Source organism: Tamandua tetradactyla, chromosome 21 (assembly GCF_023851605.1).
Source record: "Tamandua tetradactyla isolate mTamTet1 chromosome 21, mTamTet1.pri, whole genome shotgun sequence".
NCBI lineage: Eukaryota > Metazoa > Chordata > Mammalia > Pilosa > Myrmecophagidae > Tamandua > Tamandua tetradactyla.
In genome coordinates, this window is record NC_135347.1 from 57,244,604 (window position 1) to 57,260,516 (window position 15,913).

At 37.1% G+C, this 15,913-nt stretch overlaps 2 protein-coding genes across 4 annotated transcripts in view; both read left to right on the top strand.

Moving 5' to 3' along the window:
• ANKRD31 (ankyrin repeat domain 31) overlaps window positions 1-9,834 on the top strand; it is a 245,194-nt gene extending 235,360 nt beyond the window's left edge. For all 3 annotated transcript variants that reach the window (XM_077139446.1, XM_077139447.1, XM_077139448.1), the window contains exon 25: window positions 9,482-9,834. In XM_077139446.1, coding sequence (XP_076995561.1) covers window positions 9,482-9,627 — 146 coding nt within the window. In that variant the 3' untranslated portion in view covers window positions 9,628-9,834. The remainder of the gene's footprint in view (window positions 1-9,481) is intronic.
• The window catches only part of GCNT4 (glucosaminyl (N-acetyl) transferase 4), a 79,327-nt gene that overhangs the window by 1,577 nt on the left and 61,837 nt on the right, over window positions 1-15,913 (top strand). The window lies entirely within an intron of this gene.

Below are 15,913 nucleotides of genomic sequence, written 5' to 3' on the forward strand. Positions count from 1 at the left end.
GCATTCAGTAGCCTAATGGAAATTTGTTTGAAACTCCTTGATTTTAGGTTCTTTTTGCACCTGGTTTTGTGATATTGGACAGAAACTCAGAGATCTGGCAAGTTGGGAAAATGTAAATTCACTTTATTACAAGCAAAACATTTGAGAGAGAATCTTGCTCCCTCTTCTGCATACCAAAATATGGTTGTGGAAATTGTGGCTCTGACACTGCAGAGGACAGAAAGTCTAAAGGAAAATCAAGTCCATGTAGCTTTCATTACTCTACCTCAGATTATAAGCATAATCTGTTCTCTTACACTTTTATTATTCACCCTCTTCAATAGTATCTTTGAGACCAAGTAACATATTTTGGGGGGGACGAAGGGGACAAGGAGGAGCTACTTACATTTCCAGTGACAGAAGTGACCATGTACCCAGTTTGACCAGGACAGGCGTGTTGATCCAGCAAATTTGTTAGCAGCACTCCCTTTCACTTTCAGAAATATCCTGTTTAGATGACTTAGTACAAGAATCAGGCAAATGGGTGTTGGAGAAAATGAAATTTAGACAAGGTAAAGAAACGTGGCACTTTTCAATTTTGTAAATACGTATATTAGAAATGTATGGATATTACATATTACTGTGCAAATAAATGATCAGATCTCACACATATCACCCTATATTATAAATAAGAGCTGGTTTCCAAGTCTTTCTTCTCTGCTAGACTGAGAAGATCTTTGAGTGCAGGGACACTCTCATGGGTCTTTGCTTCATATCATTCCCCAGTGCCTGGCACACAATTGCTTCCCAAATAGATTTTATTGAATAATATTCATTGAATATATGAATGAATGAGTGAGTGAATGAAAGCATGACTATGACCCAAAGGGCTACTGTTTTAAAACTGGATTTACAATTTATGATTGACTGTCTTAAAAGGTATACAGGCCTAGATCTTCAAGGCTATAACAGAATTTGTGAAGAATTCAACAAATGATAAATGGGATTTCGGTTGGTTAATGTTATCTCCTTTTCCTGAACTTGTTGCTTCTAATTGTAAGATATATGATGACTCTCAACATTTTCTCAGCCAGGAAACTTAAAAAAGAACTGTTCCTCTTGATGGTTTTGTTTTTGTTTTTTGTTTTTCTCTGTTTTTTTAAGCTGTGTCACTTATTACTAGGAAGGAAACTATAAAGGGAAAATCTAGCTGGGGAGGGATGAAGCCTGGGCCTTTGGTCTCATCTTCCTAAAGGCAGGGGGACGGGGAGGGCGGTCAGTGAGAGGGTGGGGTAAGGGTTATGGGATGTATGAGTTCTTTTTTTTTCTTTTTCAGGAGTGATGCAAATGTTCTAAAATGATCATGGTGAAGAATACACAACAATGTGATGATATTGTGAACCATTCATTGTATGTGTGTGGATATTTATCAATAAAAATATATTTTTTTAAAAACTATCTATTAGATATCAATTTTCCCCAAAGAATAAAGCTTTATTAGTTTAAACTTCTAAGTAGAACATTCAGGTCTATTTCGTGATTCTATTACAGTTCTCACATGTAATTATACAGACAGCTTTTTGACCTTATCTACGTAATTTGACCTTAACAAGGTGCAATTATATAGACAGTTTTTTTGACCTTATCAAAGTAAGCCTGTATCAAATTATTAACCTAATTTTAAATATCAAATCATGTAATACTCCATACCATTCCGACAGCATTTTTCTAAATGAAATTTTATTGAGATATATTCATGTATCATACAATCCATCTGAAGTATATAATCAATGGTTCAAAATATCATCACATGGTTCTGCCTTTATCACCATAATCAATTTTAGAACATTTTAATTACTCCAGAAAAAGAAATAAAAATTAAAAAGAAAACCCAAAACATCCCAAACTCCCAAAAACTCCCTCTCTCCATTATTGACCCTTCGTGTCGATGTAGTACATTTGTTACTGTTGATGAAAGAATATTAAGATATCACTGTTCACTATAGTTCATAGTTTGCAATAGGTATGTTCCCCCCACATATAAACCCCCTAATATTAACTCCTTGTGATAATGTCATACAATTTATTCTAGTTCATGAAAGAATTTTTTATATTTACAGTTAATCACAGTCATCGTTCACCACAGGATTCACTGTGTTATACATTTCCCATGTTTTTACTACTCAGTTACAATTCCTTCCTCTCATTTAACCATTCTCTCAATCATCAGAGATATCTGGGCAATAGCCATTCTCGCTTCTTGGTGCTAAAAAGGGGTGTTGACATTATGGGGTAGAGGAATGAAATGCAGACTGGTACCTCTGGGTTTCAGAGTTTTTCTGGTAGAGGAACAATCTGAAACTTAAAAGTTTCTGAAAAACCAAGAGTACCCCTTTATTTTCAAAGAGAAATTGAACTTTCTATTAAAATAAATACAATAGAGTATTTTCCCCAACATAACCAGAATGCTGTATCTTGTAACTACCTATTGAAATAGTGCTTCCTCATTTTGCTTTTGATTGGAATTGTATTTTTGATTCAGAATGAGAGTGTATGCACAAATATTTCCATTCATAACCAGGGTAAGCAAAGTTGCATCCCATAATCCTGATAAAATGTACTGTGCTTAGTTTGTAAGAACAAGTTCTGGAAATCTGAGTTCAGTAATTTTAGACGTAGAAGTGAACCTCATATATCAACTTATCTAGGACCTCTTTTACTGATGAGAAAACTTGAAAACCAGAGAAGTGGAATGAGTTAAATGAAAGGAATTTACAGCTTAATGATGTTTCAGAAGTGAATCATCAGATAAAAGAACAAAAATGTTTACTTTTCTTTTTTTTATTTATTTAGGGATATTTTTTTAATTATAGGTAAAAAAATAAAAGTTATAATTTTGCATTTCACTTTGAAATGTTAATTTGAACAACTAGATACATGAATAATTGGATAAGCCCATTCTTTTGCCTAGTAATGAATCTGACAAGTCAGATTAAATAGAGTAATGCAGAATATCTAATATTTGGTGATATTACTTGAGAAGGATTTCTTTTCCTCCACCTCATGCATGAGCACAGTAAGAATTGCCAAATGTCCACATAAGTGAAATGCAGAGGTCACTGAATTTGCTTAAGGAATATACATCAAATAGAAAGCATAAAGGGAAGAGATTTCTACACCTTAATGATGTGGACTGGTGGTCTTCCCGGTTCCTGGTGGAAAAATCCTGTCACAAAGTTACAAGTAGATGTCCTTGGTTATCATTCCAAAGAAGATGATAATTATTTGACCAAAGCAGGGATTAAATTATTATTTCTAAAGGTCCTAATCTTTCTCTCCCCTCTGTACTAACAAAAATTCTTTCAATAATAGAACCTTTAAAAACTCTTCCAAGTCCTCTCCATCCCTTTTAGGCTCCAGAACCAGGAGCTATCTTGGCCCTCCTATGCAAAACCAGACCTCCAAACACTATTCCACTTCATTTTTCCCACACTGAGGAATGAAGAATGCTAATGTCAAAGAGTGAATAGTAGGTAATGTTAGACTATGTAAGTGTGTGTGTGTGTGTGTGTGTGTGTGTTCCTAGTGTTATAGTGTTTTAGCTATATCTTCACATTGCTACAGATCACAACAACTTAGTTTTTCTCAGATCTTTCAGTGGGACAGTAACAATTATTAAGGGACCGAGAGTTAAAGTATCTCCTACAAAGGATTTTCTTTTTAAACATTTTAGATGCATTATCTAAATCTTTGTGCTTCATTCCCTCCCTCACCCTCCTACCCCCAACATGACTTTCAGGGCTAAAGGGGGGGGGGACAAAACTCCAGTGTTGGAAAGCTTCCAATTTGAATGACAGACTTTTATGTGTGTCCTCCTCACATTCCATTTATCTGTTCCCATTTCTCCTCTCAGGCCCATAGCTGTGGGAATAGTAAGGATTAAAGTGAGAGTAGAGAGTAGATTCCTCGAGATGATAAAGGGCATACATGTACTGTACTCAGTGGGGAGACACAGAAAGCCTCCCTATGAGATTGGGAATGAGACAAAGATGCCCACTGTCACCAACGTTATTCCACACTGTGCTTGAGGTTATAGTGAGAGCAGTTAGGCAAGGAAAATAAATAAAAGGCATCCATGTTAGAAAGGAAGAAATAAAATTCATTATTTGTAGACGACATGATCCTGTATTTGGAAAATCCCAAGAATTCTACAACAAAACTACTTGAGCTAATAAATTGGGCAAAGTGCTGGGATACAAGATCAATGCACAAAACCCAGTAGTGTTTTTATACATTAGTAATGAGCTAATCAAGGAGGCAATTAAGAAAAATTTTCATTCACAATAGCAACTAAAAGAATCAAGTACCCAGGAATAAACTTAACCAAGGATGTAAAGGAACTGTACTCAGAAAACTAAAAAAACATTGCTTAAAGAAATCAAGGAGCACCTAAATAGGTAGAAAGACATTCCATGTTCTTGGATAGGAAGGTTAAATGTCGTTAGGATGTCAATTCTACCCAAATTCATCTACAGATTCTGGCAGTCCCGATCAAAATTCCAAGAACCTACTTTGCAGACTGGGAAAAGTTATGAATATTTTATCGTGATAAAATTAATTAAATAAAAAGAGCTCATGAGAAAAAAAAAAAAGAAGGCAGCATGACCCAGAATATCTCTCTTGCCAGCCAACTGTCAGATCAGCTCTGCTCTGTGTCCCCCTCTCCTCCCAAGGAGAGGGCTTCCAAGACTCCCCAAATCCAGTTGCCCACAGCAGCCTGCCTCAGGGATGGGGGGAGGTACTGGGAACTGCAGCAGGATCTCTCTGTATGGTTAAGATGAGTCTACTGGTCCCCTTGTTCCCACACGGGAATGCTAGGCTGCAGATCTGAGAGGATTGCCTCTCCCACTTGTCTGAGGCAGGAATGTGCTGATTTTCAACTGCCTAATCTGGCCATTCTGTGGGGCAGACCTTATGGATGCTGACAATTGAATACATTCACCCCAATTTATCAGTCCTAGTTTATCCACTTTTCCATCCTGGTCTTCCTGATATAACTCTAATCACCCAGATTATAGAACTGCTGCTTTGGTCATCTTCTGTCTGTTGTGTTTTAGGGACAGCTTTACTATGTAAAGAATTCTTGGCTGACAGTTTTTTTTTCAGTATGTTAAATACATCATACTACTGCCTTCTCACTTCCATGGTTTCTGATAAGAAATCAATACTTAGTCTTATTTGGTTTCCCTTGTATATGGTTGTTTTAGTTTATTAATGCTGCCAAAAATGCAAAATGCCAGAAATGGGTTGGCTTTTATAAAGGGAATGTATTCTAAGGCCATAAAAATGTCCAAACTAAGGCATCCAGGGTTGCCTTGACTCAAGAAAGGCTGATGGGTCCAGAACACCTCTGTCAGCTAGGAAGGCACATGGCTGGCATCTGCTGGTCCTTTGGCTTCTGGTTTCAAATGGTTTCCCTGGGGGCATTTTATTTCTGTAACTCCAAATGTCTCTGTCATCTCTGAGCTTTTTCCAAAAATGGTTCCCTCATAAAGGACTTCAGAAAGCAAATTAAGACCCACCTTCAATGGGCAGAGACAAATCTTCATGAAAACGAGTATGATTGCTGAATTCTTATATTGATATTTCTTTTAGTCTCCAGTATCTTGGAGCTGCCAGAAGTAAAAGCCTAAAATGGTGGAATTTGTAACCCATACCAAACTCTGAAATCTGTTCAACAACTCATTGTTGTGCTGTGCTTTGAAATTTATTGCTTTTTTGTATATATCTTATTTTTCAAAAAAAAAAAAAGAGAAAAAAATGTATTGTAGCCTCCAGTGTTTTGGAGCAGCTAGAAGGAAAAATCTGAAATAGTGGAATGGTAACCCATAGCAAACTCTGAAATCTGTTCTTTATCTATTGTTGAAGTATACTTTGAAAATCATTGCTTTTTTTTCCTTTTCTTTGTATATATGTTATATTTAACATCAAAAAACATTTTTAAAAAAGGTCCCGCCTACAATTGTGTAGGTCATATCTCCCTGGAAACAACTTAATCAGAAGGTCCTTTAAACAATAGGTCTGCCCCCACAGGATTGGGTTAGGAAAAAGAATATGGCTTTTCTGGGGTACATAACAGTTTCAAACCAGCATAATGGTGAATCACTTTTCTCTTTCTGCTTTCAAAATTCTCTCTTTGTCTTTGGCAGTCTGATTAGTGTGTCTTGGAATGGGTCTATTTGGATTTATTCTGTTTGGAGTACATTACACTTCTTGGATATGTATATTTATGTCTTTTGTAAGATTTGGAAAATCTGGGGCCATTATTTCCTCAAATATTCTTTCTGGTCCTTTTCCCTTCTCTTCTGCTTCTGGAATATCCATGATGTGTATGTTGTGTGTTCCACATGGTCAGTCATTTCGTGATATGCTGCTCGATTTTTCCCATTTTTTTCTCCATCTGTACTTTTGTTTGTTTGAAGTAAGATACTTTGTCTTCTAGCTTGCTGATCCTTTCTTCTGCCTCTTCAAATCTGCTGTTGTGTCACTAGTGTATTTTTAATTTCATCTATTGTGTCATCCATTCATATAAGATCTGTTCATTTTCTTTGTTTGCTTTCAAATCCTTCCTTATGCTTACCCAGTGTTTCCCTAATATCCTTTTTCTCTTTAGCCATCTCCTTCAATTGAGTTAGGAGATTATTTTTGAACATCTTTGATGAGTTGTTCCACATTCTGTATTTCCTCCAACTTCTTAATTTGTTCCTTTGATCACACCATATCCTCCTGAATCTTAGTATGGCTTGTGATTTTTTGCTGAAATCTGGATATCTGATTATCTTGATAGTTTACTCTAAAGGTTAGTTTTTGTCTTCTGTCTAGGATTTTGCCTAGACAAAACTGGATTTATGTTAAGGCTCTTCTTTGACAGTCAATTCATCAGCATTCCCCAGCCAAAACAGGGCCAGGTACCCATGCAGGGCATGCTAACCAGATCCAGAGAGCCCTAGGAGAGGACAGGGAAGATTCCAAAAAGCCTTTTTTCCCCCTTTCCACATCAGCTGTACTTTCCAGCCTGCCCAGAAGATGGTGCCCTTCAGATACCTCCTCCCTTCAGCCCTAGAAACACAGCCTGCTATGGTCCTTTGCCAGTTCTGCCTCTAACCCTGTTGAAACAATGGTACCCAGTGATATTTGACCTGGGCTGGCTGGAACAGTGGGAATCCACATTCCAAATTCACTGTCCATTATCTGGCTCAGTCCCTGGCTGTGCCTCCCTCTGTCCCTGGGGCAGAGGATTCCTGTGGCCATTCTAGCCCCCAGCAGGCCTCCAGGCAAGGATTGGACTGTCCACTATTGCTTCCCTTGAAACTGAGGGATGATTACTAGAAGCCATAGATGAAACTCTGACATGGTTTCTAAGTCTTTTCATTTCTCACTTCCCTTGATGTTGTTCAGAGCTCCTCTGGTCTCCAATACTGCAGAATGGTTGATTTGGAGAGTTTCTGTCAGTCTACTCACAGCTTTTGGGAGAGTAATAGGTTCTGCAGCTCCTCTCACATTCTTTTATTGGTAGTATAAAAGGATGCATTTGGGGGAGCACCATGGCAGCACCATTTAAAAGTTAAAATGTATCTAAACCCTTCAATCCAGATATCCTGCTTGAGTATCAATCCTGTAGAAATATTTCCACATATCTGAAGAATGGAAAGTGGGGAATAAATTGTGAGTTGTAGATAAACTATGGTAGGCACATTAAGTTTTGAAGTTATAGATAAGTTAGGGGGATAGTCTATTTTTTGGGATGAAAAAACTTGTATAAATGATAGAGCTCAATTGATGAACTAAACCAGCCTTAATGCAATGAACAGAAATTAATATTCAGAAATCTTGTTTCTATAGGTTTTCCCCATGTGCGAATGTTTTCCCTCTGACCTTTATAGAATACCATGTTTCAAAAAGTCAATAAAACAAAGCTGCTAGTAAGAGAAGTATTGTATAAAAGAGGATTTGGGGGGGTTGTGAGTGACAGTTTGTTCTGTTTGCTAGCTGCCAGACTGCAATATACTAGAAACAGAATGGCTTTTAAAAGCCGGAATTTATTAAGTTACAAGTTTACAGTTCTAAAGCCATGAAAATGTCCCAATTAAAGCAAGTCTATAAAAATGTCCAAATTAACACACAAGAGGTTACCTTCACTCAAGAAAGGCCAATGAAGTTCAGGGTTTCTTTCTCAACTGGAAAGGCACAGCAAACATGGCTGGCTTTCTTTCCAGGCTTCTTGCTTCCTGAAGCTCCCCCAGGGGCATTTTCCTTCTTCATCTCCAAAAGTCTCTGACCGAATGGGCTCTGGTGGTTCTTGTGGCTCTTAAGCTTTTTCAAAATGTTTCCTCTTTAAAGGATTTGAGTAAACTAATCAAGACCCACCTGGAATGGGTAGAGTCACATCTCCCTCTAATCAAAGGTTAAACCCACAGTTGGGCATGTCACGTCTGTGTGAAGGTGAACTAATCAAATTTCCAACCTACAGTGCTGAACTGGGAATAAAAGAAACAGCTGCTTCAACACAGTTTAAAACCCAACATAATTGGCATAAAACAAAAACAAAAACAAAAAAAGGGAATTCAGATACTCATGTATGGTAATCCAGCAGAAAATCTGAGTGGGATCACCAGGCGAAGGGTAAATACATAGTGGACTCAAAACACCAGATTCACATTCAGATATGTAATTTCTTAGACATTTGTATGGCTTAGAATTATGAACACAGCTCTTGGACTAGTATGGTATAACTAACTAAAACTTCCTACTGTAAGTCATACTCATATTGATGCTCTCTCTCTCTATGGAAGAAGATTCCATTTGCTAAACAATGTGTAGCTCATTTAGCCAATTTCTGAATCTCTGGGTCTTTCAGGGAACCTGGAGAAACCAGTTTCAGGCTCATTGGCCCATAGTGTAGCAGAGCTAAGATGGACCCTGGAAAAGCCACACTGCTTTCTTAAGCTTACACACCAAGTTTGTGACATAGCCAAGGACTAGAGCCTTGATCATCTGTTTTCCCAGTCTAATATTCTTTTCAGTAATAAATAATGATAATAACAATAGAAGTTAACATTTGTTGAGCATTTGCTACCCACCAGGCAGTATACTAAACATTTCACATGCAATATCTCATTTTATCATCACAACTGCTTTATTCTCAGTTTATTGCAAATTGAAGTACAGAGTGGCTTGTACAACTGTTTTCATAAGTTTTGAACATCCTTTTCTGCCTTGATTTTATAGACCTCAAATAGCCTCTTTCTCTCAAAATCAGCCAATGCTGATTTGTAGCTTTGTCTCAGGTACAGAAAATGGAGTGATATAAAAATGTCCTGGTCAGAAAACCTGTTATGTATGTTTTCACATAGACTTGATAGGGTGTATGATTTGTAATAAGTAAATTTAAACCGTACATTTTATAAATCAGTTTTTAATTTATTGACCCTTCTTTAAACAGGATCATCGACAGAGTCAATGCAAAGCATCCCACATTATCTACAAATAAATGAAATACTATTAATCAGTGATAGAGAATTTCTCCCATGCCATCTAATGGATCAGCATTGGAAGTTCTATGTAGAATGTGAGGAACTAGCATTCTAAAGCCTTGTTTTCTTAATGATTTATTAGATATTGATGTTATTAACAGTGTTCATACTTTATCTTGTGTGGTCTGTGGGACTATTTTAACATATTTTATGGATTTCTACTTGAGATTTGTGTTTACTGTTATAAGGAATACAACTTTTCAGCTACTGTAGTAAGTTCAAGACTTTTTGCCATTGAAATAAAAGTACTTTTTAACTTTAACCAAATTGACTCTGGTTTTCTTTTTATTATCATAACCTTAAAACTAACATTTCAATCAACACATCTACCTTTGTATAAATAACAGTTGTTCCTAAATGGAAATGCAGGTACTAATAAGAGTGATGCATGGATAATTGGTCCTGAAAAAGTCCAGGACCATTTCAAGTGACTCCATTTCAAACAGGAATTTAAGGTCCTACTACCTCCCTCCATTTATTTCAAAATATCTTGAAATCAAAATGTAAAATTATGAAAGAGGTTTATTTTGGCTTCCATACAATTTATTTTATATAGAATTGTAAAAGTGCTAATTCTCAGAACAAAGAACAAATCAGTGTTGATTTGAGGGCTGATTATTTTATATAGATTTACCTTACCTTTCACTTTGGCTTCATTGTTATGAAGAAATTTTTTTTTCTTCAAAAATTCTATCAGGTTTTTCCAGGATTTCTCTTCATCTTTTGATAGCCAAATTATTCTTCACTCATCCTTCATTGCCCCAGGCTCCCAAATGCAGCCTTTGATCCTCTGAGCTAACCCTCTCCCTTCTCTCTCATTTGTAGAGAGAAGTAAAAAAATTGCAATAGTTACTCTAGCAACTGCTTGAGTAATTATTTTACTCAAAAAAAAAATCTTTTCTTTTTTTTTGTGGTGGTGGTGGGAAGGATATGGTTTACTTTTTTCTATATCTTTTTTTCAAATGTATGGACTCTTAATATCTTTAGAATATAGAGAAACTGGTTAACAGCTGCCTCTGGGGATAGAAATTATGGGGCTGGGAAGCCAAGAAAAAGGGAAGACTTACTTATGACTACATGTACCACTTCACAGATGTTGAAATTGGTACAAAGTACATGTTATTCCTATTCAGATAAATATTTTTTAAATATCTGAAAAGAAGGTACCTCAAAAGTTCTGTCTATTAATAAAAGCATAAAGACATATTAAATAATTTTATTTATCTTTCTGTAAGAAATCAATGGAAATGTTCAGGATAGAATGACCCTACATTTTGCAATGTTTAAGAAATAGGCAAGAAGTGTATAGTTCCATTATAATCTTCTTAGACTACCATATTTTACTAATTCTGAATCAGGATGAGGTGGCATATTTGGCTTTGCAGTTTAAGAAAATATTTAAAATATGGACTATTTTGGAATATATGGAAAACTATATTTATATTTAAGTGAAAAATGGAAATTGCTAGACAGTTTTTATTATGAATCCTGATTTTGTTAAATAAAATAATGTTATATATCTTTGAGTACATATGATATATACAGCCTTATGAATATATATTTATTTTATTCATATCTTTATATATACATGTGTATTTGGTAAGATGTGGGGCAGAGGGGAGAAGATACACACCAATATCTCTTAAAAACAGAGATGCAGAAAACCTCAACAAAATACTAGCAAAGTGAATCAAACAGCATATTAAAATAATTATACACCATGATCAAGTGGGCTTTACCTCTGGTAGACAAGACTGGTTCAACATAAGGAAATCAATTAACATAATACACCATATTAACAGAATGAAGGAAACAAAAAACCACACATGATCATCTCAGTGCAGAAAAGGCATCTGAGAAAATATAGCACCCTTTCTTTTTTTTTTAAATTTATTTATTAATTAAAAAAAAAGAACAAACAAAAACATTAACATATAACTCCGTTCTACATATATGTTCAATAATTCTCAATATCATCACATAGTTGCATATTCATTGTTTCTTAGAACATTTGCATCAATTCAGAAAAAGAAATGAAAAGACAACAGAAAAAGAAATAAAATGATAACAGAAAAAAAAAGATTATACATATCATACCCCTTACCCTTCACTTTCATTTACCACTAGCATTTCAAACTACATTTATTTTAACATTTGTTCTCCCTATTACTTATTTTTATTCCATATCTTCTACTCATCTGTTGACATGGTAGATAAAAGGAACATCAGACACAAGGTTTTCACAATCACACAGGCACATTGTGAAAGCTATATCATTATTCAATCATCATCAACAAACATGGCTACTGGAACACAGCTCTACATTTTCAGGCAGTTCCCTCCAGCCTCTCCATTACATCTTGAATAGCAAGGTGATATCTACTTAATGCGTAAGAGTAACCTCCAGGATAACCTCTCGACTCTGTTTGGAATCTCTCAGCCATTGACACTTTGTCTCTTTTCACTCTTCCCCCTTTTAGCCGAGAAGGTTTTCTCAATTCCTTGATGCTGAGTCTCAGCTCATTCTAGGTTTTTTCTCAATCCCTTGATGCTGAGTCTCAGCTCATTCTGGAATTTCTGTCCCACATTGCCAGGAAGGTCCACACCCCTAGGAATCATGTCCCATGTAGACAGAGGGAGGGTGGTGAGTTTACTTGCTGCAGCACCCTTTCTTGATAAAAACACTTAGAAAACTGGGAATAGAAGGAAACTTTCTCAACATGATAAAGAGCATATATGAAAAACCCACAGTTAACATTATACTTAATGGTCAAAGACTGAAAGCTTTCCCTCTAAGATCAGGAACAAGACAAGTATGCCCACAGTCACCACTGTTATTCAACATCCTCTTAGCAGTTCTTGCCAGAGCAATTAGGCAAGAAAAAGAAATAGAGGCATTCAAGTTGGAAGGGAAAAGGTAAAACTTTCCATATATGCATGATATGATTCTACATACATAAAATCTTGAAAAATCCACAATAGTGCTACTAAAGCTAATAAATTCAGCAGCATGGCTGGTACAAGATAAACACCCCAAAATCTGTAGTATTTCCATATACAAGCAATGAACAATCAGAAGAAGAAATTTTAAAAATTCCATTCAGAGTAGCATTTGATTCTCAAATATTGAGGAATAAATCTAGTGTAAAGGACTTGTACACAAAAAACTATAAAACATTGCTAAAAGAAGTCAAAGAAGACCTAAATAAATGGAAGGACATTCTGTGTTCATGGATTAAAGACTAAATATCATGATTACAATCCTTGTAAGCTTTTACAGCAGTCACATTATTTGTTAAAGCTGTTGGCGGGACTTCCGGAGAAGATGGCGGCTTAGTAAGGGGCACGGATCTTAGTTCCTTCTCCAGAACAGCTACTAGGGGAGTAGAAACGATACAGAACAGCTTCCAAAGCCACGACAGAGATAAAAAAGACAGCGTACCCCATCCTGGAATGGCTGCTTGGCTGAGAGAACCCGCTCCGGTGAGATTGCTGAGGGGCGTGGGCTTCACCGGGCGGGGTGGCAAGCGGCCGGAGTCACTTCCTTCCCCCTTCCCGGGCAGGCTGGGAGAATTGGACAGGCGGTCCCCTCAAGCCATGGCGGCTGGCGCCCACACCACGCGCGGCCCCCTGGACCAACTGAGAGAATTGGATCGGAAATCCCCAGGCCGCAGAGAATGGTGACGGGAGGGGGCCCTTCCAAACACGTGACTCCCCGGGAACGGTGCACTCTCCAGGGCCGCGGTGGCTGGCGCCCTCCCGCCACACTTGGCGCCCGGGGCCGACTAGGAAATTCGGACAGGCGCTCTCCTGGGCTGCGGCGGCCGGCGATCCTCCCCGCATTTGGACCCCGGGCCGGCTGGCACTCTTCCAAGCCACTTCGGCTGTCGAACCACCCCGATGGCGGGAGTTTTCCAGAGTTAAAGGACCCACAGCACCTTTTACTAGTGGGACCCGCAGACAAACGTGTGCCACGAGCGCCACCTACTGGGCAGGATAAGAAAAACAGAACCCAGAGATTTCACAGAAAAATCTTACAACCTTGTTGGGTCCGACACCCAGGGAAATCTGACTAAATGCCCAGACGCCAGCAGCAGAAGATAACTGTCCACGCTCAGAAGATTGAGACTATGGCCCAGTCAAAGGAACAAACCAATAGTTCAAATGAGATACAAGAGCTGAGACAACTAATGCTGAATATATGAACAGAAATGGAAAACCTCTTCAAAAATGAAATCGATAAATTGAGGGAGGACATGAAGAGGACATGGGCTGAACATAAAGAAGAAATAGAAAAACTGAAAAAACAAATCACAGAACTTATGGAAGTGAAGGACAAAGTAGAAAAGATGGAAAAAACAATGGATACCTACAATGATAGATTTAAAGAGACAGAAGATAGAATTAGTGATTTGGAGGATGGACCATCTGAATTCCAAAAACAAACAGAAACTATCGGGAAAAGAATGGAAAAATTTGAACAGGGTATCAGGGAACTCAAGGACAATATGAACCGCACAAATATACGTGTTGTGGGTGTCCCAGAAGGAGAAGAGAAGGGAAAAGGAGGAGAAAAACTAATGGAAGAAATTATCACTGAAAATTTCCCAACTCTTATGAAAGACCTAAAATTACAGATCCAAGAAGTGCAGCACACCCCAAAGAGATTAGACCCAAATAGGCGTTCCCCAAGACACTTACTAGTTAGAATGTCAGAGGTCAAAGAGAAAGAGAGGATCTTGAAAGCAGCAAGAGAAAAACAATCCATCACATACAAGGGAAACCCAATAAGACTATGTGTAGATTTCTCAGCAGGAACCATGGAGGTGAGAAGACAGTGGGATGATATATTTAAACTACTAAAAGAGAAAAACTGCCAACCAAGACTCCTATATCCAGCAAAATTGTCCTTCAAAAATGAGGGATTAATCAAAACATTCTCAGACAAAAAGTCACTGAGAGAATTTGTGACCAAGAGACCAGCTCTGCAAGAAATACTAAAGGGAGCACTAGAGTCAGAACCGAAAAGACAGAAGAGAGAGGTATGGATAAGAGTGTAGAAAGAAGGAAAGTCAGATATGATATATATAATAAAAAAGGCAAAATGGTAGAGGAAAATATTATCCAAACAGTAATAACACTAAATGTTAATGGACTGAATTCCCCAATCAAAAGACATAGACTGGCAGAATGGATTAAAAAACAGGATCCTTCTATATGCTGTCTACAGGAAACACATCTTAGACCCAAAGATAAACGCAGGTTGAAAGTGAAAGGTTGGGAAAAGATATTTCATGCAAATAACAACCAGAAAAGAGCAGGAGTGGCTATACTAATATCCAACAAGTTAGACTTCAAATGTAAAACAGTTAAAAGAGACAAAGAAGGACACTATATACTAATAAAAGGAACAATTAAACAAGAAGACATAACAATCATAAATATTTATGCACCGAACCAGAAAGCTCCAAAATACATGAGGAATACACTGCAAACACTGAAAAGGGAAATAGACATATATACCATAATAGTTGGAGACTTCAATTCACCACTCTCATCAATGGACAGAACATCTAGACAGAGGATCAATAAAGAAATAGAGAATCTGAATATTACTATAAATGAGTTAGACTTAACAGACATTTATAGAACATTACATCCCACAACAGCAGGGTACACCTTTTTCTCAAGAGCTCATGGATCATTCTCAAAGATAGACCATATGCTGGGTCACAAAGCAAGTCTTAACAAATTTAAAAAGATTGAAATCATACACAACACTTTCTCAGATCATAAAGGAATGAAATTGGAAATCAATAATAGGTGGAGTGCCAGAAAATTCACAAATACATGGAGGCTCAACAACACACTCTTAAACAACGAGTGGGTCAAAGAAGAAATTGCAAGAGAAATTAGTAAATACCTCGAGGCGAATGAAAACGAAAACACAACATATCAAAACTTATGGGATGCAGCAAAGGCAGTGCTAAGAGGGAAATTTATTGCCCTAAATGCCTATATCAGAAAAGAAGAAAAGGCAAAAATGCAGGAATTAACTGTCCACTTGGAAGAACTGGAGAAAGAACAGCAAACTAATCCCAAAGCAAGCAAAAGGAAAGAAATAACAAAGATCAGAGCAGAAATAAATGAAATTGAAAACATGAAAACAATAGAGAAAATCAATAAGACCAGAAGTTGGTTCTATGAGAAAATCAATAAGATTGATGGGCCCTTAGCAAGATTGACAAAAAGAAGAAGAGAGAGGATGCAAATAAATAAGATCAGAAATGGAAGAGGAGACGTAACTACTGACCTCACAGAAATAAAGGAGGTAATAACAG